The sequence below is a fragment of the Schistocerca gregaria genome, chromosome 2, assembly GCF_023897955.1.
Source record: "Schistocerca gregaria isolate iqSchGreg1 chromosome 2, iqSchGreg1.2, whole genome shotgun sequence".
NCBI lineage: Eukaryota > Metazoa > Arthropoda > Insecta > Orthoptera > Acrididae > Schistocerca > Schistocerca gregaria.
Genome location: NC_064921.1, coordinates 689,839,446 through 689,864,857, shown reverse-complemented (window position 1 = coordinate 689,864,857; position 25,412 = coordinate 689,839,446). Strand labels below are relative to the sequence as shown.

Here is a 25,412-nt window from a genome sequence, read left to right as displayed (position 1 = left end):
TTACCGCCTGCCTCCCTGGTTGCTCCAGAGGCCCAGCGTCCTTTTACACTTGTCACAGTACCGGAGGAGCTGCACTCCTGCGTTTGTTTTTACCCCCTTATTTTACGATATTTTAAACCAGCATCCCGACCATATACCAGTATTTACGGATGGCTCTAAACAGGGGGACTCTGTTTGTTGTGATGTTGTTTTCCCTGATCGAGTCGTCAAGTTACGGCTTCCTGCGGCGTTTACCATATTTGATGCCGAATTGTTTTGCGATCTTGCGGGCATTGGAGCAGATGAGATGTGCTTCCAGTCTTACGTTTCTCATCTGTTCTGACTCCATGAGTGCCCTTCAGACCATGCAACACTTGTACCCAGTGGATACGGTCGTCCAGATCATCCAAGATGCCCTACTCCACCTGCAACCGCAGGGGAAGGACGTTTCTTTCTGCTGGGTGCCGGGGCACGTGGGTATTAGGGGAAACGAACTGGCGGATGTGGCTGCCAAATATGCATGTTCCCTCCCTCACGTTGTTGAATGTGCCGTCCCCCTCCATGCTATTACCTCCCTTTTGCGTTTTCGTGTTTTGCGTCAATAGGAAGAGGAGTGGCTGGCAGTCGGTGAAAATAAGCTGCGTCTGGTCAAGGCCACCACGCGGCCATGGCGTACGTCCTACCAGTCATGCAGGAGGGATGAGGTTCCCCTCACTCGCCTCCGCATCGGGCACAGTCCCTTAACGCATGGTTTTTTACTCCGGCGGGAAGACCCCCCAATCTGCAGTGCTTGTGGCGTCCAGATAACTGTCCGCCACATTTTACTTGACTGTCTTTTATTCTCTGACCAGAGGGCAGTGGTTTCGTAGCCACCGGATTTGCCCGCTATTTTGCAAGACGACGCAACGACTGTGGTTAAGGTCTTACGGTTTTGTGTCCTGTCCAATTTGTTGCCTCGGATTTTAGGGAGAGGATTTTAATGTGCTGCTGGGTGACTGGCTCACACAGGTTTTAGGTAAGAGGTCCGCCAGTCACGATTACCTACTTGTTTCACTTCGATTTCTGTTCTCTTTTCCTTGTGTTTCCTTTCCTTTTTTAGTGCGTTTCTTCTCCTCCTGTTCTGCCCCTGTATGTGAGGATCTGGAACTGCGTCAGGTCTGTGTCTTTTAGCCGTTCTACTTGTTCGCTGTCCGTCTTCGTCCCTTCACCGCATGTGTTCATGTTTCTATGCTGCGTTTGGGCGCTGATGACCATGCTGTTCAGCGCCCGAAAACCTCAGACCACACACACACACACACACACACACACACACACACACACACACACGCACACACACACACACCAAAATTTGACTGACTACCAGCGCTAGTGGTTGGCTTATGACAGGGAACTGATGGTCGTAAACAAAACAGTAAGGCACTTGAACGGTGATGTGGAGGGCAGGTTTTTGACCATATACATTGATCATCAGCCTATGGCAGATACCATTTGCAATCTAGCAAAAGACTGTTGTCCAGTTTGTTTCACCACATGTGCGACATCTTTATAGCGTTGACAATGTATCAGATTGGGACCAGTGCTCTATCAGCAGATAATGGCTGTGATGAGAAAGCAGAAGCACAAGTAAAGGAACTCAATTATGGGAATTATTCTTTGACATCACATCCAGTTTATGGTACACCGTTCCCATCTCTTCAAAACAAGTGATGTGTGATGTTTTACAGGATCATTTTCGATCACTAATGGCTTCAGCACGTAGAGACTGAACAAACTACACAGGCTGTCCCATCCAGGAATTTATCCTGCAAAGAAACTCCTCAGAGTCTGTTTTGTGTGGCCAAATGGCATAAAAGACACAACTTGGATGGAAACATGTGCTACCTGCCAACGATCTCAATAGAACAGCATGCACGACCACAACACAGCCGTTATTCAATTTCTTAGGGCTGCTTCCTGCATATCCACCTATACCTCATCGTGCTTCTCCCAAACTTAAGTGGTTTTTATTATATCCTTTCGGCATTTGACTGGGTAACCCACTGGGTCAAAGCTATACCAGTACCTGACATCAACGCAGAAATCACAGCGAAAGCATTTATTAATTTATGGATTTCCCATTTCGGTTGTCCTTCTTTAATTACGATTGATCAGTGCAGATAATTTGAATCAGCACTTTTTACCAAACTCTGTCATTTGTTCTTTGGTTAGCACTTCTGAACCACAGCTTACCACCCTCTAAAAAGAGTCAGGTGTCACGGAGGATAATGGACAGAAGCTCCAATATCACTGGTGGAAACCCTTTACAGGGAACCGCTAATTCTACTGGTGGACTGCACAGAGCCACCCTTGCCAGCTACAGAGAAAGAGCTGCTTCTGCTCGTCTGTAAGATGAAGTGGCACATTGCTTATCTCAAGATCCGCCCCCCGTCTGCGCAACACAGCCCACATACAACCTTCGCCCATCGAGCCCTAGGGAACTATGACTACATAATGCTGAGAAATGATACTGTCTGCCCAGTATTGCAACCGCCGTACTCAGGCCCACACAGAGTGATTAGAAAAGACAATAACGCATTTGACACATTACTGAAGGGGAAACTGAAAACTGTTACTATCGATACATTCAAGTATGCGTGTAACCTACAGAATACCTCTGATGTGAAGGTAAACAGCGCCGACCACATGGACAACATTACATACTTCAGGATGACAATGTAGTTATAGTACGAGTAGATGTGCAACGATTTCGGCATGAAGAGATCTTGGTTAGATTTGTCAAGAACAATCTAGTGGATTGGGAGCACGGTGAATGGTGGAAATATATTCTCGCTTTTACAAACATCTGCAGGATGTCAAGCCATCTACATCTACGTGATTACTCTGCTATTCACAATAAAGTGCCTGGCAGAGGGTTCAATGAACCATCTTCAAGCTGTCTATCTACCGTTCCACTCCAGAACGGCACGCGGGAAAAACGAGCACATAAATTTTTCTGTGCGGGCCCTGATTTCTCTTATTTTATCGTTATGATCACTTCTCCCTATGTAGGTTGGTGCCAACAGAATGTTTTCGTAATCGGAGGAGATAACTGGTGATTGAAAGATCCCGTCGCAACGAAAAACGCCTTTGTTTGGATGATTGCCACTCCGATTCACGTATCATGTCTATGACACTATCTCCCCTATTTCGCGATAATTCAAAACTAGCTGCCCTTCTTTGTACTTTTTCGAAGTCATCCGTCAGTACCATAGGATGCGGACCCACACCACACAGCAATACTACAGAATAGGGCGGACAAGCGTGGTGTAAGCAGTCTCTTTAGTAGACCTGTTGCACCTTCTAAATGTTCTGACAATGAATCGCAGTCTTTGTTTTGTTGTCAGAGACAGCAAAGGACTTGTAAGAGAAGTTGAACGAAATGGATAGTGTCTTGAAAGTAGGGTATAAGATGAACACCAACAAAAGCAAAACGAGGATAATGGAATGTAGTCGAATTAAGTCGGGTGATGCTGACGGAATTAGATTAGGAAATGAGACACTGAAAGTAGTAAAGGAGTTTTGCTATTTGGGGGGGGGGCAAAACAACTGATGATGGTCGAAGTAGAGAGGATATAAAATGTAGACTGGCAATGGCAAGGAAAGCGTTTCTGAAGAAGAGAAATTTGTTAACATCGAGTACTGATTTACGTGCCAGGAAGTCGTTTCTGAAAGTCTTTGTATGGAGTGTAAGTGAAACATGGACTATAAATAGTTTAGAGAAGAAGAGAATAGAAGCTATCGAAATGTGGTGCTACAGAAGAATGCTGAAGATTAGATGGGTAGATCACATAACTAATGAGGAGGTATTGAACAGAATTGGGGAGAAGAGGAGTTTGTGGCACAACTTGACTAGAAGAAGGGACCGGTTGGTAGGACATGTTCTGAGGCATCAAGGGATCACCAATTTAGTACTGGAGGGCAGGGTGAAGAGTAAAAATCGTAGAGGGAGACTAAGAGATGAATACACTAAGCAGATTCAGAAGGATGTAGGCTGCAGTAGGTACTGGGAGATGAAGAAGCTTGCACAGGATAGAGTAGCATGGAGAGCTGCATCAAACCAGTCTCAGGACTGAACACCACCACCACAACAACAACAACATGAATAACTTCGCACTTTTCCTTATTCAGAGTCAATTGCCACTTTTCGCACCATACAGATATCTTATCTAAATCATTTTGCAAGTCATTTTGATCATGTGATTACTTTACAAGACGGTAAATGACAGCATCATCTGCAAACAATCTAAGACGGCTACTCAGATTGTCTCCCATGTCGTTAATATAGATCAGGAACAGTAGAGGGCCTATAACACTTCCTTGGGTAACGCCGGATATTACTTCTGTTTTACTCGATGACTTTCCGTCTATTACTACGAACTGTGACTTTTCTGACAGGAAATCACGAATCCAGTCGCACAACTGAGGCGATATTCCATAGGCACGCAGTTTGGTTAGAAGACGCTTGTGAGGGACGGTGTCGAAACCCTTCTGGAAATCTAAAAATATGGAAACAATTTGATATCCCGTGTCGATAGCACGTATTACTTCATGAGTATAAAGAGCTAGTTGTGTTCCACAAGAACGATATTTTCTGAAACCGTGCTGACTGTGTGTCAATAAATCGTTTTGTTCGAGGTACTTCATAATGTTCGAATACAATATATGTTCCAAAAACCTACTGCAAACCGACGTTAGTGATACAGGCCTGGTCTGCGGATATAGACCAGCGGATTACTCCTACTTCCCTTTTTGGGTATTGGTGTGACTTAGCAATTTTCCAGTCTTAAGGTACGGATCTTTCTGTGAGCGAGTGGTTGGATATAATTGTTAAATATGTAGCTATTTCATCAGCATACTCTGAGATGAACCTGACTGATATACAGTCTGGACCGGAGGCCTTGCCTTTATGAAGTGATTTAGGGTGCCTCGTTACTCTGAGGATATCTACTTCTATATTTCTCATGTTGGCAGTTGTTCTTGACTGGAGCTCAGGAATATTTACTTCGTTTTCTTTGGCGAAGGAGTTTCGGAAAACCGTGTTTAATAACTCTGCTTTAGTGGCACTGTCATCAGTGACTTCACCGTTGTTATCGTGCTGTGAAGACACCATCTCTTCTCGGTTGTCGGTGTAAGAACTCTCACAGGCATAGCCACTAAGAAACAATCACAGCCTCAGTACTTGCGAACAGGACAGGATACGGTTTCACCACTTCCACCACCGAACCTCCCTCCCCTTCAACGACTCCCCACCCCCCTCATCTCTCACAATATCATCTCTAATCTCTATTGACTGGTAGCAACCTCCTCTGGCTCCTCCGTCCACTCAAAACGTCAAGGAATGGCCCAGCCGTCCCCTGCGTTAGGCAGCCACCCACAGTACGGCTGGTCACGTGCGACTGCGTGAAAAGGCGGTCAACGGCAGCGTCACCCATCAGCCATCACAAAAGCGCTCCTGTACTGCACTATCAAAGGGTGGGGAGATGGGGGTTGGGGCTGTCAGTAACGACTCAGCAACGATTGCATCAGCTAACAGAGGGAAAGTTCTGTGGTCAGTTGCAAAGTGGTGCCGCACGACTGTATTTGGAGTCAGTACATTGTAAGCCTTTGTACTATGTGCATGAATTTGGTGTATTTCTGCCTAACAATAAAGTATTCTGTGACCCAATTACATGCTCAGTCATGTTACTTGGAGTGTCCTCACCTGGGTACTCTCCACAAGCCTTAAACCTGTCCTGCTGACCACTTATATCATTTTTCACGCCTTCTAAAATGTAGTGAAACGTCTCTATTGTCGTATTGTGGTAATCCTTGAATTTATCTCGACACTTTTGTAAAGATCTATCTTTGTTGAACTTTTTTTTTAAGTCTCTTATTAATGATAACGCTCTCCACCAGTAGAAACCAGCACAAAACTGACTATGGGGCACATAATTGCTGCATAACACACTGGGAGAAGTACGGATCCAGCGCAGGTGTAGCCAAGAACGACGTCGGATAACATCGGCTCACATAATCGGTCTTCATCGGATCGAGAGAGATACGGATCGCCGCGTGGAGTGGTCGCGAGGTTTAGGGCATCATGTCACGGACTGCGTGGCCCCTTCCGCCGGAGGCTCGAGTCCTCCCTCGGACATGGGTGTGTGTGTTGTTCTTAGAATAAGATAGCTTAAGTAGTGTGTAAATCTAGGACCCGATGACCTACGCAGTTTGATCTCTTAGGAATTCACACACATTTTAGCATTTTTTGAAATACGGAGCCACTGTTGATGCAGCCTGACTTTGCTAGAACTTATAGACAAGTAAATCGAAGAAAGACGAACGTAATGAGTAGGCGAAATGAGATTACCGATAAACTTAACATCAATATTGGGGACTACGAATTATTCGAAGTAAAAGAATGCTGCTACCGTGGAAGCAAAATGACACATGATGAAGCACAGAGGGCGTAAAAAGCAGAGTAGCACGAGCGAAGAAGGCAGTCCTACCCAAAACAGCAAGGCGGCCACAATAAACTACGATAAACACTCAATTCCGTATTGAGAAAAAAAAAAAGATTCGACTTTTAAATTGCGAAGCTTAAATCTCAGGTTGTTGCTTCGATAAATTTAAATCACTTGCAAGATCCTCTTGGGACAACAAATGTGGCTTGTGACATATCCAGTGGTCATGAAATGTTCGGTCGGCATGCACATCTCCTTCACTGTTTTCTGAGAGCATTATCATTGGATTCTTCTTCTATCACTTTCACTTCCTCAGGAGGTACTGGTTTCGGCATTTCTTCACTATGACACATAGGCCGTCTAGCAGATAGTAGATTAGGACATTGCACAATTTTCCTTGTTTTCGAACTGATGTAATCTATTTTCTGTCAGACAAAAAATAACAGCCGATTGTGTGATTTAGCAGCAGGAAAGGACACATGGCGTGATCCTTTTATCTATTCTATCAGGTGTATAGTACATGACCAACAGCACGATTCTTGTATTTCCGTTGGCCAAACTTACTCCTTTAGTAAAGTTCTTAACACTTATGTACGAAAAGATTTAAGTTTCGGTTTTTGCGATTTCAGAGTTAACTATCCATAGACATAACGAAAATAATTTGCGCTAGTTACACAGGTGCGAGAGATTTCTTCTTCCAAATTAACAAAACAGACAAACAAGAAACCGTCACAAATTTCAAATAACAAACAGTCATTTCCAACAACTGGCAAAACTCTTCAACGCTGAGATAAAGGCGGCAACAAATATAACGTTAATCTAAGTATTCCATAACGGTTCATCATCAATGCTACCAAAGCAGCTTCATTTCCTGGAGGCAGGTTCCTGAATACAGGGTCTAGTGTTGTAATTCCTTGTACACATTTCAATTATTTTTAAAATGTAAAGTCCGTGAAATGTGTAAGTTGATGTATATAAAAATAGCCAGTTGTACCATTTTCATCAGTGTTGACGAATAAGCGGTAGCATATCAGAAGAAAACTCAGCCCTAATAGCAAATACTGATCTAATTTTTGAATTAAGCTTCCACGACTTAGCAAAAATCACTATTCACATTCTTTGTAACAAAACTGTAGTTGATAAGTGTTATTAGCGAGATTATTGTCTAACGTGGAATTTCGAACGTAAAACACACTGACATTTGTCATGTACAGAAAATGTATGTATGGGAACGAATCAGTTTAATCGAAGCCTTCATACTGTGTTGCATCTGCTTGCACCACTTATTTGCAGATTTTTTTTGTTTCTGTATAATCCCCGTAAGTGGTTTATTTAAAGCTATACGAAATTCAATGGTGTGCGAAAGTATTGCTCCCAACAATTGGCGATAATATTCCGGTAGTTGAGAGGAAGTACATTGGATCATATGGAGTCTTGTCAGTGACAATAACAGAAGCGTTTCTTGCAAAAATAGGAAGACCCATACTAGGAGAGTTTGGTGTTACATGTACTATCTTGTGATAAAAAAGGCCTTTTGTTTTATCCAAGAAAGAGGTAGCTCCTGTTTTTATCTCTTTGTTCTGATATGTTTACAGGAGCATTACGCAACAGTGTTATCAACAACGGTGTGGTTTTCAATCAGGTCGTAGCGGCACAAACAGCAGTCGTATTCTTGTTTGAAAAAAAAAGAAAAGAAACAAACAAATAAAGAGTTCTGAAAGATAATTAACGGAAACGAAATGTAAGGAAACGACGAGTGATCGAAGGCAAGACGTATAACACCATAGGTGGAGAATGTCAGAGTAAAACTGAGTCCTATAGCTAAACACTGGTTTCATTTTAGAATTAAGCATGCACGACTTAGCAGAAAACAACGTCCATATTCTTTGTAACAAAAGATTAGGTGTAGGCATAGATGTGTTTCAGTTAACTTGTTGATGGCGAAAAATATACCTTCTAGTTCTTCGTTACAAACCAAGTGAAAACGAGCACAGCATGTTTATTTAGGCCATTATAGTACAAATCGAGTTCAATGAGACAATGAGAAGAATAGACAGTGTCAGTCAGACTTCCTTGATGCACCAACTGCCCCAGATATTACAGCAGGGGGAATGTAAAAAATTAAAAAAAAATTAAAGTAATTCAACCTTTAAATTCAAAATAAATGCTGCGATTAACTTAAGGTTTTCATTACATAAAATATTATGCTTGCAGATAGAAGTCATAAGAAATATCAACCATTTCCTAAAAGTAGACATGTCGTCTGTTTTATGGCAAGGAAGTGATAGATCCACCAATGAGGCAAATACCACGGGAAATAGTCCCCGTATTTTTTAATGAAAGTAATGTTCTAATATGTGAGACCATTAAAGATTTTACTGAGGAAGAAACTTTACACTTAATTTATAAACATGGTTTTAAAGTCTTTTTCTGTTTATTAAAACTTGGAAAACTGAAGTTGCTTTCTTTTTTCAGAAAATCTTTCTTGTCGAAACGGCATTTAATCGACCGGAAGACGAACAGATGGCCTTTCCCACAGAGATGCCGAGCGCACGAGGAGGAAAAATGCAGCTTCGTTAAGTGGTGTCTTCACGTTCCAGGTGATACAATAAATTGTTGTAACTTGCACAATGTGTGTGTGTGTGTTTTTTTTTTAGATCAGTCTCAGTTAATATCTTTTGTGATGTCAAGTCTAAATTTTTCAACGTTTCGACATACCCTCAGTATATTTTACCACCTCATATGGCAAATTAGCTATATCTTCATAATTAAATTTGGCTATAGTTGGTGGAATGTCCATAAAGAGAGACATAATTCTGTTGAGTGTCAATGACAGTCATCATTTTTTCTATAGAGTTCATTTTAGAACATATTTCTTGCAGTTTTTTTTTTACTTGCTGTTAAAGATTTACCTCGTGCCTTCCACTATATCTTTCATTTTTTCTATACAGTTCATTTTAGAACATATTTCTTGCAGTTTTTTTTCCCTTGCTGTTAAAGATTTACCTCGTGCCTTCCACTATATCTTTCAACTCTGTTGAATACTCAGTCATCTTTGGAGTAATTACTTAGTGTTGGTCACAAACAAGCATTTGGGCATCGCCATTTTTCATTCTCTTTTATGCATCTCCTTCAGTTTCGTGTGCTATTGGATCCAGCTATCTCTAATGCTTTCCCATTTTCATGTCGTCAGTTTGACTGAAAACTGATTTTTGACGCCGGTACACGTAGACAAATAAAAGTTGCCCCTCTTATATCATAAGGCGAAGTCTGTTTGGTGTGCCTGCACAGTGAATCTGGTACGGTAATTATAACAATATGTACATTTTTGGACATTATGTTTCTATGAAGAAGATATTCATATCTGCTAAACCAAAATTAAGTAAGTATCTGTAATACACTTCTTATGCTTTACGTACATGCATTGGCAAGTTATACTCCTGTTCTGTATAACTTTGCAAATTTGGTAGGCTCTGAAAATGACGGATTTATTTGTTGAAACCAGCAAAATGAAAAAATTTCCTAATTATGCAACTGGTAACTGAATTTTATTCTGTAACTAGCTAAGTATCCAGCGCTCACCAGATATGTATCAATTCCAATTCTGTTAATACACCTCCAGAGCTCTCCTCTCTCTTCATCTCCTTCTGCCGCTTTCGCTGTCTAACTCTTCCTCTCTCTTTCTCTCGCTCCATCTGCTATTCCCCCTCTCTGTCTATCTCCTCCTCAACACTTTCTCTGTCCATTTGCCATCCCCCCTCTCCCTCTGCCCATCTGCTCCTTCTTCCTCTGGCCATCTTCTCTCTCCCCCCCCCCCCCCCCCCCCCCGAGTCCATCTAGTCCATCTGCTCCTGCACCCTCTATCTCGTCTTCAATCCGTTTATCTCCTCCTACACCCTCTCTCCTCTCTGTGTTTATCTCTTCCTTCCTACTCTCTCTGTTCATATCCTCTTCCCTTTCTCCCTCTGCTTCCTCATTCCTATATCTATCCCATCTCCTCCTCCACCCTCTCAGTTAATCTCCTCCTACATGTTCATCTACGTACATACTCTGCAAGCCACCCTACTGTGCGTGGTGGAGGATACTTTTTGTCATTACTAGTCATTTACTTTCCTCTTTCTCTCGCAAATAGAGCGAGGGAAAACGATATCTATATGTCTCCGAATGAGCCCTAATTTCTCGCATCTTATTTTCGCGGTCCTTACGCGACATATATGTTTGCGGCAGTAGAATCGCTCTGTTATCAGCTTAAAATGCCGGTTCTATAAATTTTCTCAATAGTGTTCCTCGAATAGAATGTCGCCTTCAATCCAGTGATGCTCATAAGGCCTGCGTGTTGTTCCAACCTATCAGTAATAAATCTAACAGTCTGCAATTGAATTGCTTCGATGTCTTCTGTTAATGTTACCTAGTGCGGATCCCAAACACTCGAGCCGTACTCAAGAACATGTCGCACTAGTATCCTATTGGTGGTCTCCTTTGCAAATGAAAATTCTCCCAATAAACGGGAATCACACTACGTCCCACACGAGCAGCAATTTCCCGGATGGATACATTACGTTCTCTCGTGCCAATAACGCTTGCTGATTTGGCGGTACGGTTCGCGCATACAACTGCGAGGTATCCTACTCAAGTCACACTGCTCCATTACCTTCGGTTTACTGCGACAACGAGAGCCGCAGGCACATTTTATCTGTAGATGGCCGACGTCGTTCAAATGCTAATCATTTCTGCAGAACATACTAATGCACATGTCCTGTAAATATGAACGTCCCATCAATAGTGGTTCAAGTTGTTCTGTTTTTTTCTGAACATGGGTACATTAAACATAATGTTTGACATGTTCTAGAAAATATACGTATTCAGTATCAGGTCACGGTTCAAAGTTTCAGTAGCGGTTCATTTACTTAGAAATCAACATGTTCGCGAAGCCCGATTTCTGTATATTTCTCGCTAACCTTTTTTTTCTTGTGGACTGCGAATGCAGGAAAACGGCACTCGCTTTCACTATTTACAGCCCATAACGTGATACGTGTAAACTCTCCGGGCCCGGAAATATTTTCCTACAGACATTGGCGGCTATTAGGTGCCAACAATGTTGCCGCACATGTAGCTGCAATCCGTGTGGCAGTAGAGATGCCGGATAATCGCCGTCCTATATTTTAGGGAACATGCACTTTTTACGGCTCGTGAAAAGTACCTCACGCGCTGTTCCACTGAGGTCGTCAGGAAATTCTCGAAAAGAACTGCAATGCCAAAATGTTTACAATTGAAACCGATCATAATTTAATTTGTTTTATTTTCTGTCAGGTGCTGTAACACATGTTTTTTGCTTACGACGGGGTCTTCAGAAACTACAATGGAAAACATTAAACCCGAATTACAAACACGGATTTTAAAAATCATACTCCATGTATTCTAAAAAGCATACTTTAAAATTGAAACAAAATAAATTTGTCGCAAGAGTGTTCTGTAAGCAATTTCCTTTAAACACTGATAGCATTTCCTTAGTATTCTATCAATAAACTGAAGTACGCCATCGGTTTTACGCACGATTGAGCCTGCTCCATAATTCCATTTCATATCCCTACAAATTGTTGCACCCAAATACTTGTATGAGTCGACCGATTGCAACAGCGACTCGCTGATAGTGTAGTTATAAGATACGCCGTTTTTTCGTTTTATGAATTGCACAAGTCTACATTTTTGAGCAATTAAAGCAAGTGGTCAGTCTCTGCACCACTTTGAAATTTTATCAAGATCAGACTAAATATTTGTCCAGCTTCTTTCAGCCAGCAGCCGCCCGCCAAGACAGAGCAGAAACAGCCATGTTACCGATTTTGTGACAATTTACGTGTTCCTAACCAGGAACGTATTACATAGTTTCATCTGCGTGCTTTGGTAGTTTAGTTTCTGAATCTCTGTGTGTTAATCGAATTTATTTGATACGGTTCTTGCCTTTTCCTCAGTGTCTACAGTACAGTTTCGTAGCGCATGTCTATAGTCGTTTGTTCGTTTACTGTAGCTTTTTACCGTCTCTAGTATGCATAGGGACTGTGATTGTTGTGTGCGGATGCGAGCCGAGTTGGTGACACTTTGCTTTAAGCTCAAGTCTGTGACGGCTTCGGTTACACAGCTTGACGCTGCAGTGTTGTGGACCGACCGTGGGGATCCAGCGGACCTCCACGATGACCCTCGAGTCCGCCGATCGGTTCGTACCGATGGCCAGCCCAGTTACTGCTCGCACTGAGGTTGACCTCTCACCCATGGTCGAGTGGGGGGTCACCTCATGGCGTGGTAGGCGCCGAAAGACTTCCCGTGTGACTGAACGTAAGCCATCTCTGGTTAGCCCGACAAACAAGTTCCAGGACGTATCTATGGCTGACAATGTTCCGCAGACAGATTCAGTTGCTTGTCCTATTTCAGAGGAAACGTCTCAGCCTGTAAGACCCAGCCATTCACAGAGCATGGGATTAGTGATAGTTGGGACCTCCAGTGCTAGCCGCGCTATAGGGCGTCTTTAGAGACATGGCTGTTAAGGAGTGGAAGAAAGCGTGCGTACCGTGTGGAGTCATTCAAGAAGTGGAACGGGTGTTTCCGGATGCCACGAAGAGCACAGAGTGCAGTCAACTGCAGGTGGTGGCTCACGTCGCTATGAATGATATGAATCGGTTTGGACTGAAAGAGATTCTCTCTAGAGCTCACCATTTGCAGCATAATCGACAGGACTGATTGCGGACCTCTGATACAGATCCGAGTGGAGAGTATGAATCAGGGGCTCAGACAGTTCTGCGACCATAGGCTGCAGATTCTTCGTTTTGCGCCATAGGGTGGTGGGGCTTCGGGATCCACCAAATAGGTCAGGAGTCCATTACATGCAAGAGGCGGCTACACGGGTAGCGAGGTCGGTGTAGCGTGGGCTGGGCAGTTTTTTTAGGTTAGAGGCTCTCGGGAAACACAAAGAGGATGCAAATAGAACATGGGAAGAAGGTATATCTAGGTTGTAAATTGTAGTAGCGGTGTTGGAAAAGTAGCAAGGTTCCAAGAGCTAACGCAAAACACTGATGCTCAAACCGTATAGTCACTGAAAACTGGTTAAAGCTGCGACATTTTTGCGACGTACCTAACGGTGTTCAGAAAGGATAGGCTAAACACAATTGGCGGTGGCGTATTTGTTGCTATTAAAAGTAGTCTATCTTGTAGCAAAACTGAAATAGGTAGTTCCTATGAGTTAGTATGAGTAAAAACCATTCTTGACAACCGGAATAAAATAATAATTGGATCCTTTTACCAGCCTCCCAACTCAGATGATACAATTGCTGAAAGGTTCAAAGAAAACTTGAGTCTAATTTCAAACACGTACCCGACTCATACAATTATAGTTGGGTATGACTTCATTTTACCCTCGATATGTTGGCGAAAGTACATGTTCAAATCCGGAGGTACGCATAAAACATCATCCGAAATTGTGCTAAACGCATTCTCTGAAAATTATTTCGAGCATTTAGTTCATGAGCCCACTCGAATAGTAAACGGTTGTGAAAACACACTCCGCCTCTTAGCAACAATTACTCCTAATCCTGAAATAATAACAACCAATAAGGGATTAGTGAACACAGGTTGTCGTACCGAGACTGAATACTGTAACTCCCAAATCCCCACAAATTAAACGAAAATATATCTATTCAAAACGGTAAATAAATATTTGCTTGGCGCCTTCCTGAGAGACAATGTCCACTCCTTCCAAATTAACAATGTATGTGTAGAACAGATGTGACTTAAATTCGAAGAAATAGTACCGACGGGAATTGTGAGATTTATACCAAACAAATTATCAAACGACGGAGCTGACACCCCGTGGTACACATAAACAGGTCAGAACACTGCTGCAGAAACAGCTAAAACAAGCATGTCAGATTTAAACAACTAAGCCGTGTCTCAAATCCGTCAGAAAATACAAAGAGATTCTGACAGTATGTAAAGTTTGCTAGCGGCAAGGTACAATTAATGCCTTCTCTGTGCGATAGGTATGGAAATACTATCGATGACAGAGCTAATAAAGCAGCGTTACTAAGCACATCTTCCCGAAATTCCTTCACCAAAGAAAACGAAGTAAATATTGCAGAATTCAAATCAAGAACTACTGCCAACCTGAGTAACTTAGGAGTAGATATCGTCGGAATAGTAAAGAAACTTAAATCACTTAGTAGAAGCAAGTCTCCTCGTCCAGACTGTGTACCAGTTAGGTTCCTTTCATAGAACAATGATGCAATAGCTTCACAGTCCACCCAACGACTGCAAAGTCTCACAGGTGACACCAGTATTCAAGAAAGGCAGTAGGAGTAATGAACTAAATTACGGGCCCGAACCATCAACGTCAATATGCAGCAGGATTTTAGAACATATATTATGTTCGAACATTATGAACTGTCTCGAAGAGAACGGTCTATTGACACGCAAACAACACGGAGATAGAAAACATCGTTCTTGTGAAACATCACTAGCTCTTTACTAACACGAAGTGTTGAGTACTATCGACAAGGGATTTCAAATTGTTTGCGTATTTTTAGATTTCCAGAGGACGTTCGACACCGTACCTCACGAGCGGCTTGCGTGCTTATGGAATATCGTCTCAGTTACGCGACTGGATTCGTGATTTCCTGTCAGAGAGATCACAGTTCGTAGTAGCTGAAGGTAAGTCATAGAGTAAAACAGAAATGATTTCTGGGGTTCCGCAAGGTAGTTTTATAAGCCTTGTGATGTTCTTGATCTACATAAACGATTTAGGAGGCAATTTGATCAACAGTCTTAGGATGTTTGCAGATGTCGCTGTCGTTTATCGCCTAGTAAAGCCATAAGAAGATCAAAATCAATTGCAAAACGATTTAGAAAAGATATTTGTATGGTGCGAAAATTGGTAATTGATCCTAAATAATGAAAAATGGTCATCCACACGCGTGCTCAAACGAGTTCGTTAAATTTCGGTTACACGATAAATCTATCAAATCTATAGGCATTAAATTCAACTAAGTATCTAAGAATTACAATTGCAAACAACTTAAATGGCAAACAAAAAGCATGGAAAGCGTTGTGGGGAAGGCGAACAAAGACTGCATGTTATTGGCAGAACACTTAGAACATGCAACAGATCTATTAAAGGGACTGCCTACACTACGCTTGTCCGTTCTCTTTTGGAGTACTGCTGCACAGTGTGGGACCATTACCAGAGAGGTTAACGGAGTTATCGAAGAAGGGGTGCACGTTTGTATCATCGAAAAATAGGGGAGATAGTGTCACCGACATGATACAGAATTTGGGGTGGACACCACTAAAACAAAGGCGTTTCTCATTGCGGCGGGATCTTCTCATGAAATTTCAATCACTAACTTCCGCTTCAGAATACGAAAATATTTTGTCGATACCGACCTACATACAGAGAAACGATCAATATAATAAAATGAAAAAAATCAGAGCTCGCATGGAAAGATATAGGTGTTCGTTTTTTCCGCGCCCTGGTCCAGAATGGAAAATAGAGAATTATTGTGAAGGTGTCACGATGAATTCTCCGTCACGAACTTAAGTATGATTTGCGGAGTTTCCATGTAGATGCAGATGTAAATGTAGTCCTTATTATACTCGTACATAACTATATCCTCTGGGAAACGTCCCTGGGTACTACTAAAACTGTCTGCAAGATCATTCATCTACAACGTGAACAGCGAGGGTCCCAACACGCATCTCTGTGGCACACTCCATGTAACGTCTACGTCTGTCGATGACACGCTGTTTCCTCCCTGCCAAAAGAGCGTCAATCCACTCATAAATTTCGCTTGATACTCCATACGATCGTACTTACGATAATAAGCGTCAATATGGTACTGAGCCACATAGTTGTCGAAAATCAATCACTGCATCAGCTTGGCTATCTTGATCTGTAGCTTTCAAGAAGTCATGCGATAAAACTGCGAGCTGTGTTTCACATAATCGACGTTATCCCAATGGACGCTTGTTAGCACGGAGGAGGTCATTCTGTTCGAGATACCTCAAAGCGTTTGAGCTCAGAACATGTTTTTTAAGATTCAGGAGCGAACGGATGTTTAGGATACTGGATGGTTCAGTTCTGACACCATTCTTGTAGTTGGGTGCGACATGATCTTTCTTTCAACTAACTGGAACGGTTTTCTGTTCGAGGGACCTACCGTAGATTATGGTTGGAGGAGGGGCTGGCTCAGCTGTAAATTTGGCGTAGAATCTGATTGGGATTGCATAGCATTCTGTAACGTTGTCCAGTTTTAGAGATTTCAGCTGTTAATCAACATCTCAGACACTAATAACTATATCACTCATCTTTGCTGTGGTGCGTGAATTAAATAGAAGCAATACTCCTGGATAATTCCGCGCTAAGTAGAAGATGCATAAGCGGTACAGAATTGTACTTTAAGTGAGATAGAAGCATTTTAAAAGGGCAGAGTATTTATCACAAATCAACTTAAGTAACATCTACATCTACGTCTGCATGGATACTCTGCAAATCACGCTTAAGTGCCTGGCAAATGATTCGTCGAACCACCTTCACAATAATTTTTTGTTATAGCACTCTCGAACAGCGCGGAAAATAACTAATACATATATTCTTCCGCCCTAGCTCTGATTTTCCTTTTTTATTATGACGATCGTTTCCCCAACGTAGTTCGGTGCCTGCAAAATATAAACAACAATAACATCTACATCTACATCTACATTTATACTCCGCAAGCCACCCAACGGTGTGTGGCGGAGGGCACTTTACGTGCCACTGTCATTACCTCTCTTTCCTGTTACAGTCGCGTATGGTTCGCGGGAAGAATGACTGCCGGGAAGCCTCCGTGCGCGCTCGAATCTCTCTAATTTTACATTCGTGATCTCCTCGGGAGGTATAAGTAGGGGGAAGCAATATATTCGATACCTCATCCAGAAGCGCACCCTCTCGAAACCTGGGCAGCAAGCTACACCGCGATGCAGAGCGCCTCTCTTGCAGAGTCTGCCACTTGAGTTTCCTAAACATCTCTGTAACGCTATCACGCTTACCAAACAACTCTGTGACGAAACGCGCCGCTCTTCTTTGGATCTTCTCTATCGCCTCTGTCAAGCCGACCTGGTGCGGATCCCACACTGATGAGCAATACTCAAGTATAGGTCGAACGAGTGTTTTGTAAGCCACCTTCTTTGTTGATGGACTACATTTTCTAAGGACTCTCCCAATGAATTTCAACCTGGTACCCGCCTTACCAACAATTAATTTTATATGATCATTCCATTTCAAATCGTTCCGCTCGCATACTCCCAGATATTTTACAGAAGTAACTGCTACCAGTGTTTGTTCCGCTATCATATAATCATACAATAAAGTATCCTTATTTCTGTGTATTCGCAATACATTACATTTGTCTATGTTAAGGGTCAGTTACAGCTCCCTGCACCAAGTGCCTATGAGCTGCAGATCTTCCTGCATTTCGCTGCAATTTTCTAATGCTGCAACTTCTCTGTATACTACAGCATCATCCGCGAAAAGGCGCATGGAATATCCGACAATATCTACTAGGTCATTTATATATATTGTGAAAAGCAATGGCCCCATAACACTCCCCTGTGGCACGCCAGAGGTTACTTTAACGTCTGTAGACGTATCTCCATTGAGAACAACTCTGCTGTGTTCTGTTTGCTGAAATCTCTTCAATCCAGCGACACAGCAGGTCTGATAGTCCGTAGGCTCTTACATTGTTTATCAGGCGACAGTGCGGAATATATAAACATATGAAATATATGAACAAAACAAAAAATTTAAAGCGATAAAGCATAAAGATTTTTCATGTTAAGTCTGAGCATGCATCATTAAAGAAGGTAAAGCAGAATTTAATTGTTAACACAACTAGAATTAGTTGCGATGTGCGCATGTAAGAGGGCATGTCGAAAGTAATGTCGACAACTGGTGGCGGTCTTGCTCGTCTTCCGGAGGCACGATCTTTGCTTTAAGTTTCTGGCTATTTCCAGGACGGGATCGACACGGATCGGACAGGGCGGCGGAGCGCCCCCTGGCGAGTTTTCCCGCTGGGCGGCGACTCGGGATGCAGGTAGGCTGTGACGTAGTGAACAGGTAGTTCCAACGAACAGTGGGACTAAATTTCACAGATATACTGTTGGCCACAAATTTCACCTGGCGCACTTTTCACATATCCGCTCTCGGACCGCAGTTTGACGCCGTCTTCTTAACGACAGGGCTTCTGCTCCATCTTTAACGACCTCGACGTGGCTCTGAGCACTATGGAACTCAACTGCTGTGGTCATTAGTCCCCTAGAACTTAGAACTACTTAACCCTAACAAACCTAAGGACATCACACACATCCATGCCCGAGGCAGGATTCGAACCTGAAACCATAGCAGTCGCACGGTTCCGGACTGCGCGCCTAGAACCGCGAGACCACCGCGGCCGGCTGACCTCGACGTCAGCGAAACTTTGCTTCCTCATTGCTGGCATGCGCCACATATTTTAATGAGTAAATAAGAAGTATAATATGTGACCTGTCATCGTGGTAGTGCATTGCGTCGTGAAATGATGAAAATAAACGTATCGAAAACGTAGCCTTTGGGTTTTTGCAGCTCTACATACAGTAATTATTATCGTGTACTTACCTCGATTCTCCCGATGGAAACGAGCGCCTCGGCTACTTCAGCTATGCCTCTAACGAAAATCATGGTCATTGTCTGGGCCAAAACGTTGAAGTAAGTCAGTACAACGAACACCTGAAACCGTTTAGATAAATATGTAAAATAGAACTCGTTCTTTGCAGTTAGGAATCTGTAATTTACAGTCCGTATTACAGCTACATAACGATTTGGGCAGCTTAATGAAAGAGAATTACGAGAACAATGGGCAACAAGGGATATTTGATAAAAGTTTTAAATGTTATAACATTAAATTATTTTTAATGCAAATAATTTTGATTTACCTTGTCTGCTGTAAGATCGTTTCCTATTAGAACAAATGTAATCAGCGAGCAGCACAGTGCGAGTCTTGTAGTGCATAGACCGAATGACATATAAATTCCACGAATGTACGATGCCTTAATGATAACTTTCAGTTCGAGCCTGAAAAGATAACACCATTTTTCAGTTTACATTTTTATGTCAGGCTAATGTACTCGATGAACGTGAGAGATTTCAAACATTTATGTTACATTATTAAGGACAATTATTATTAGAGTTTTGACAGTCGTGAGAGGTATGAGTGGCAGCTTACTCACACTAACAGTAAGATAACGTGGGTAAGCGGTTACTTACTTTCTGGCCAGCTCAATTAGCTTAGCGAAAGGTTTCTCCCAGGCGTACATCTTTATCACTTGCATCCCGGAAATGATCTCATCCGTAAGACGGACTCTCTTGTCCGTTTTTAGCGCCGTCTGACTGCGGTATTTCGATTGCAGCGTGCCCAGATAAGCTGGAAGATAATTTTAACGCGATATTTTAAAGACATGATAGATTAACTTTAAAATACTGTTAACCTGATATTTCAGAGTCGTATTTCTAGTTCAGATAAACTTTGACAGTGTTACTAGAATCATTTATGCACAAAATTAACAGAAAGAGATTCAGACGCACTCAAAAGAATCAATACTGTCCTCTCCTTTCCGTTCTTTCAACGTTTTGCAGCTCATTAGAGAATGTATTTAAAAAAGTCAAAGTAGTCTCCTACTAATAGTCAGGTTGTAGGGGAGTAGATGTAGGAATCCCGCATCACCATTCCACGCATTGTAATGTTGTTGTGGATAAAGGGAAGGGAGACAGTAAGATCCGATTGTTGGCACATTTCTCTCCCGTACAACCAGGACGGCCGCAGAGCTTAAGGTCCCCATACGACCGACGGATCACCATTAATAGCGTCGCATGTCCTCATTTCATAAGACACTGCGGCGATGTTTGGAATTTAATAGGGGATAGTGACACAAAAATCGATCAGGAACTTCACGTCACCAACTTTCCTCCCCTTGCAGGCCAAATACTGGCAGTGAAAATTTTTTCACCACCAGGATTCGAAGCGACCTCCAAGTAAGTCAATTGTCACCACACAGATAACATTGTGGGGAAGGCGAAAAAAAAGACTGCGCTTTGTTGGCAGGACACTTAGAAGATGGGACAAACCCACTAAAGAGACAGCCTACATTACATTTGTCTGTCCTCTGCTGGAATACCGCAGCGCGGTGTGGGATCCTTACCAGGTAGGATTGACGGAGGACATCGAAAAAGTGCAGAGAAGGGCAGCTCGTTTCGTGTTATCGCGCAATAGGGATGAGAGTGTCACTGATATGATACGCGAGTTGGGGTGGCAGTCACTGAAACAAAGGCGGTTTTCTTTGCGGCGATATCTATTTACGAAATTTCAATCACCAACTTTCTCTTCCGAATGCGAAAATATTTTGTTGGCACCCCCCTACGTAGGGGAAAATGATCATAATAAAATAAGAGAAATCAGAGCTCGAACGGAAAGATTTATGTGTTTCTTTTTCCCACCCGCCATTCGAGAGTGGAATGGTAGAGAAGTAGCATGAAAATGGTTCGATGAACCCTCTGCCAGGCACTTAAGTGTGAACTGAAGAGTAACCATGTAAAGGTAGATGCAAATGAAATGAAATCAAATGGCTTAAGGAATTCATCAATATAAACTGAACACCCCTCTGACTTAAAACAAAAACCATTTATGTTGTGGCCGGCCGGTGTGGCCGAACGGTTCTAGGCGCTTCAGTCGGGAACCGCGCGATCACTACGGTCGCAGGTTCGAATCCTGCCTCGAGCACGAATGTGTGTGATGTCCTTAGGTTAGTTCGGTTTAAGTACTTCTAAGTTCTTGGGGACTGATGACCTCTGATGTTAAGTCCCGTAGTTCTCAGAGCCATTTGAACCATTTATGTTGTAATAAATCTGCACTGAGTAGTAATGGTCAGTTATTATTGTACCCCATGCAATGTAATCGGTCAGAAGAAAACATTTTGCACCCCATGATACACAGTTCGTAAATTTTCTAACAGCTGAAATCGACTTCCTCTGCTTCAGTGGTTTTCCTTTCGTTACATGAATTGTGGATTTATGGCTTATTTACAGTAGTAAAATCGGTTGGAATCTCATTAAAAATGCCAAAACGTTATTAAGAAATTCGTTTCCGTCCTTACTGTAGGTCAGCAGACAAGAGTTGCTACATACAGTAGGTGGACAAAAACATGTTAACATCAAGAAAACACATTACAATGCCTGATACGGTGTATGAAAACCGTTGGCAGTCAAAACAGTATCCATACGCCTAGAAATGGATAAATTCAGATCCTGTATGGTTTTCGAAGGAAGAAAAATTGGAGACAAGTAATGAATATTTTGTATGTCTCGCCCATAGTTAACTGGCATAATAGAAATAACCAATTAGTGAGTTATGTAGTGCAGTTATTCAAACGACGTCTCGGGTGTATTATGCCAAATCATTGTATCAGCTATATTGCCGCTGAAATGATCCTGCATGGGTTTTGTGGAGAGGCACGAAAGATACATACCATGGAAAGTTGTACTAAGAAATCATTCGCTCGATCCCTGCAGCATGGAATGAAGAAAGTATGGACAAAGAGCAGATCCTGTTACTACAACTACTCGAAACACACGTCGCGGAACAGTCAAGCAAACGGCATCAGGACTAACGTACGTGAACCCGCCCAGCTAGCCACGCGGTCTAACGTGCTGCTTCCCGAGTGGAAAGGCGTGCCGGACCCCAGCACGAATCTGCCCGGCGGATTAGTGTCGAGGTCCGGTGTGCCGCCAGCCCGTGGGTGGTTTTTAAGGCGGTTTTCCATCTACCTCGCCGAGTGGGAGGTGGTTCCCCTTATTCTGCCTCAGTTACACAATGTCGGCGACTGTTGCACAAACGCTGTCTCCACGTACACATACACCATAATTACTCTACCACGCAAACATTTGGGGTTACACTTGTCTGGTATGAGACGTTCCTGGGGGGAGGGAGGGGGGCAGGCACTGGGGGCCATACTGTATAAAAACCCTTAGCCTGGAGCGGCGGTGGGGTGGGTGGCCTGTTGTGAAACACTGAGGACTACGGCAGAACGAAGCCTCCCCGTCTTTTCTAGGTCCTCGGTTTAATACACAATACACAACGTATGTGCGCTTCCTCACATGGAATATGAGCCGAGGTTATACATTTAACTAACATACTGTACAAGTAGGTGAAAATATAAGTTACATATTCTCTGGACGTAGATCTGGTACTTTGTCTTTATTAACGTGGCAGATGAAAATGAGTAAAGACAGTAGTAACATGAAAATACACTGACGAGTCAAAACATTAGGAGCACCTACCTACAAAGTTTTTCACGGCGGATTCCTTGCAGCGTCAAATTTGGATAAAAATTCCAAGCTTTCGAAGATTGGCCCCTGATAATGACAATGGAGATGAAAGTGACAGTCGTGAACTGGCGAAAGCACAACATTTTGTTTGAACGAAAGAGAATACTTGCTCACTCATTGACCTACTGGGACTCTGTCATCAGGGAAGCAGTTGAAATTAGGCTTTGTAAAAACAACTTCAAAAGAGACACCGGTTATGTACTTACCTGTGAGCAGAAAATTTGGAAATTTGTGGTAAGGTTGGTTCAAATGGCTTTTAGCACTATGGGACTTAACTTCTGAGATCATCAGCCCCTGGAACTTAGAACTACTTAAACCGAACTAACCTAAGTATATCACACACATCCATGCCCGAGGCAGGATTCGAACCTGCGACCTTTACGGTCGCGCGGTTCCAGACTGTAGCGCCTAGAACCGCTCGGCCGCCAAGGCCGGCTGAGGTAAGGGCTATGGGACCAAACTGCTGAGGTCATCGGTCCCTAGTCTTACGCACAACTTAATCTCTCTTAAACTAACTTACGCTAACAACACACACACACCGGTGCCCGAGGGATGGAGCCGCGCGAACCGTGACAAGACGCCAGAGACCGCACGGTTAGAGACCCAATGAGCGGAAGCGCGTACTTTGTAAAGAAAAAGTACAGAGGGAGACTGCTTGCACTTTTACTGCCTGATGCTAGGGATGGCTCTGCAAACAACACTGGATAAATGCAAACAAAATCCATAGACGTAGAGGGCACCACCTCGTTAAGCACCATTTCCGTGTTGACACCATGACGTAATACAGCCAATCACTTGCTGTCGTGTGGGTATAAAAATGGGAGCCTTGCCAATTCAAGACAGTCAGTTTTAGCCCCTGGCGATGGTGATGGAGGTAATTATCGGAAGCTTGGAATTTTATCCGACTTTGAAGTGTCATGTAAACCGAGAACTTTTTATGCATTAAAAGCACCAGCTTAAAAGCGTGTTGATCCACCTTCTGAAGGCAGCACAGAATAGCAGCGATTCTGACTGGCTCGGGTTTGAGAAATGTACGGTAGGTTTCCGGAGGGACGTGGAACAAGATGTCTACTTACAGGTCACGCAGTTCCCGTGAATTAGTGTCCAGTTGTACGTGAGCGTGGGGCTGCCGCTCGATAACATCCCAGATGCTGTCCACCGAATTCAGATCAAGGGCAACTGGTTGCCAAGACGGCAGCCTGAGATCACTTTCATCCTCCTCAGACCATTGTAGCTTTGCGATAATGATAGTTATTCTGCCTGTTAGATGCCATAGCCGCCGGGGATGACATCAAAGACGAATAGATGGAGGTGCAGGTGGTCCGAATAATGTTCACATGCTTCACAGCTGTTAAGGTGCCTTCCATTACTACCATAGGTCCTATTGAAAGCCAGGGGTGAATGTCCTCCTTAACATAATACCGTCCGCACCAGCCAGTGTCTGTGGCGCGGTACAGAGCACGAGCAGTCTTCGCCTGGACGACGACGTATCCTAACATGAACATCGGCTTAGTGTAACAAGAAATGCGATTCGTCCCACCATGCGCAACTTTGACATTGCTCAACGGTCCTAACTTAATGATCCAGCACCTGCTGATATCGTAATTGATGATTTCGTTGGGTCAACATGGCATAGCAACTGTGGTGGAGCCAAAGGCCAACGATGTGCGCTGACCGGTGTGGTCCGGAATACCTGAGTCTGCGCCAGCACTGTACTCTGTCACCAGATCTGCCACAGATCGCCGCCTATCCTGCTTTACAGAGCAGGCAAGCTTCCGATCTCCACGTTTCCTGATGAGGCGTGGGTGTCCAACACTTCACTGGCTACCACGTTTCATAGATGTTCACTACTGTAGTACGTGAACAGCCGACGAGCTTCACAGTTTCCGAAATTCTCATTCCCAGGCGTCTGGTCCTTTGTCGAAATCGCTTACGTCAGTGGATTACCCATTTGCGGCCTGCATCGTGGCTAGAATAAATTCCCACTCGTCTCTGCTCCACTAGCATAGTTTCCTTACCTAGTCACGCGCGTGTAACGGCACCAGACAGGATTCAGTTTCAGGGTGGTCAGCGATCGTAATGTTGTGGCTCATCAGTGTGAACTGCATAGCCTCCAGATGCAGATACCGTACTTCATCTATTACTATGGCCATTGACAGTATGTTAAACCTACACAATATTAAGAAAATATAGCAATAGATGTATGGCGGCTTCACCTTGTGTAGGCACGATGACGAGCACCAGGCCAATTCCCACGAAGGCCGAGGGCCCAATAGTGGCGTAGAGGAAGTAGGCGCAGACGCAGCCGCAGATAGGCGCGCACCACATGATGAGCATCAGGACAGACACTATGTCGAACCTGCTCACGTCGTTGGACAGCAGGTTCACCACCTGCCCAGCTGCCGTCTCTCCCAGCGCTGTGCGGGTCAGCCGCAAGGACTGAAATGTATTGAGAGTTTTCTTCAGTTACACATTACGCAATAAAAGTCTCTTATCTTATTGATAATAATGGTGGATTTAAA

The 25,412-nt window shown here is 43.3% G+C and overlaps 1 protein-coding gene across 5 annotated transcripts in view; it reads right to left on the bottom strand.

Moving 5' to 3' along the window:
• Window positions 1-25,412, bottom strand: part of LOC126334772 (ATP-binding cassette sub-family C member 4-like) — a 548,862-nt gene that overhangs the window by 400,814 nt on the left and 122,636 nt on the right. For 3 of the 5 annotated variants that reach the window (XM_049997358.1, XM_049997355.1, XM_049997357.1), the window contains 4 exons: window positions 25,107-25,329; window positions 19,777-19,933; window positions 19,446-19,584; window positions 19,129-19,239 (listed from right to left, as the gene is read on the bottom strand). The exons of the other annotated variants lie outside the window; for them this stretch is intronic. In XM_049997358.1, coding sequence (XP_049853315.1) covers window positions 19,129-19,239; window positions 19,446-19,584; window positions 19,777-19,933; window positions 25,107-25,329 — 630 coding nt within the window. The remainder of the gene's footprint in view (window positions 1-19,128; window positions 19,240-19,445; window positions 19,585-19,776; window positions 19,934-25,106; window positions 25,330-25,412) is intronic. 5 annotated transcript variants of the gene reach the window in all.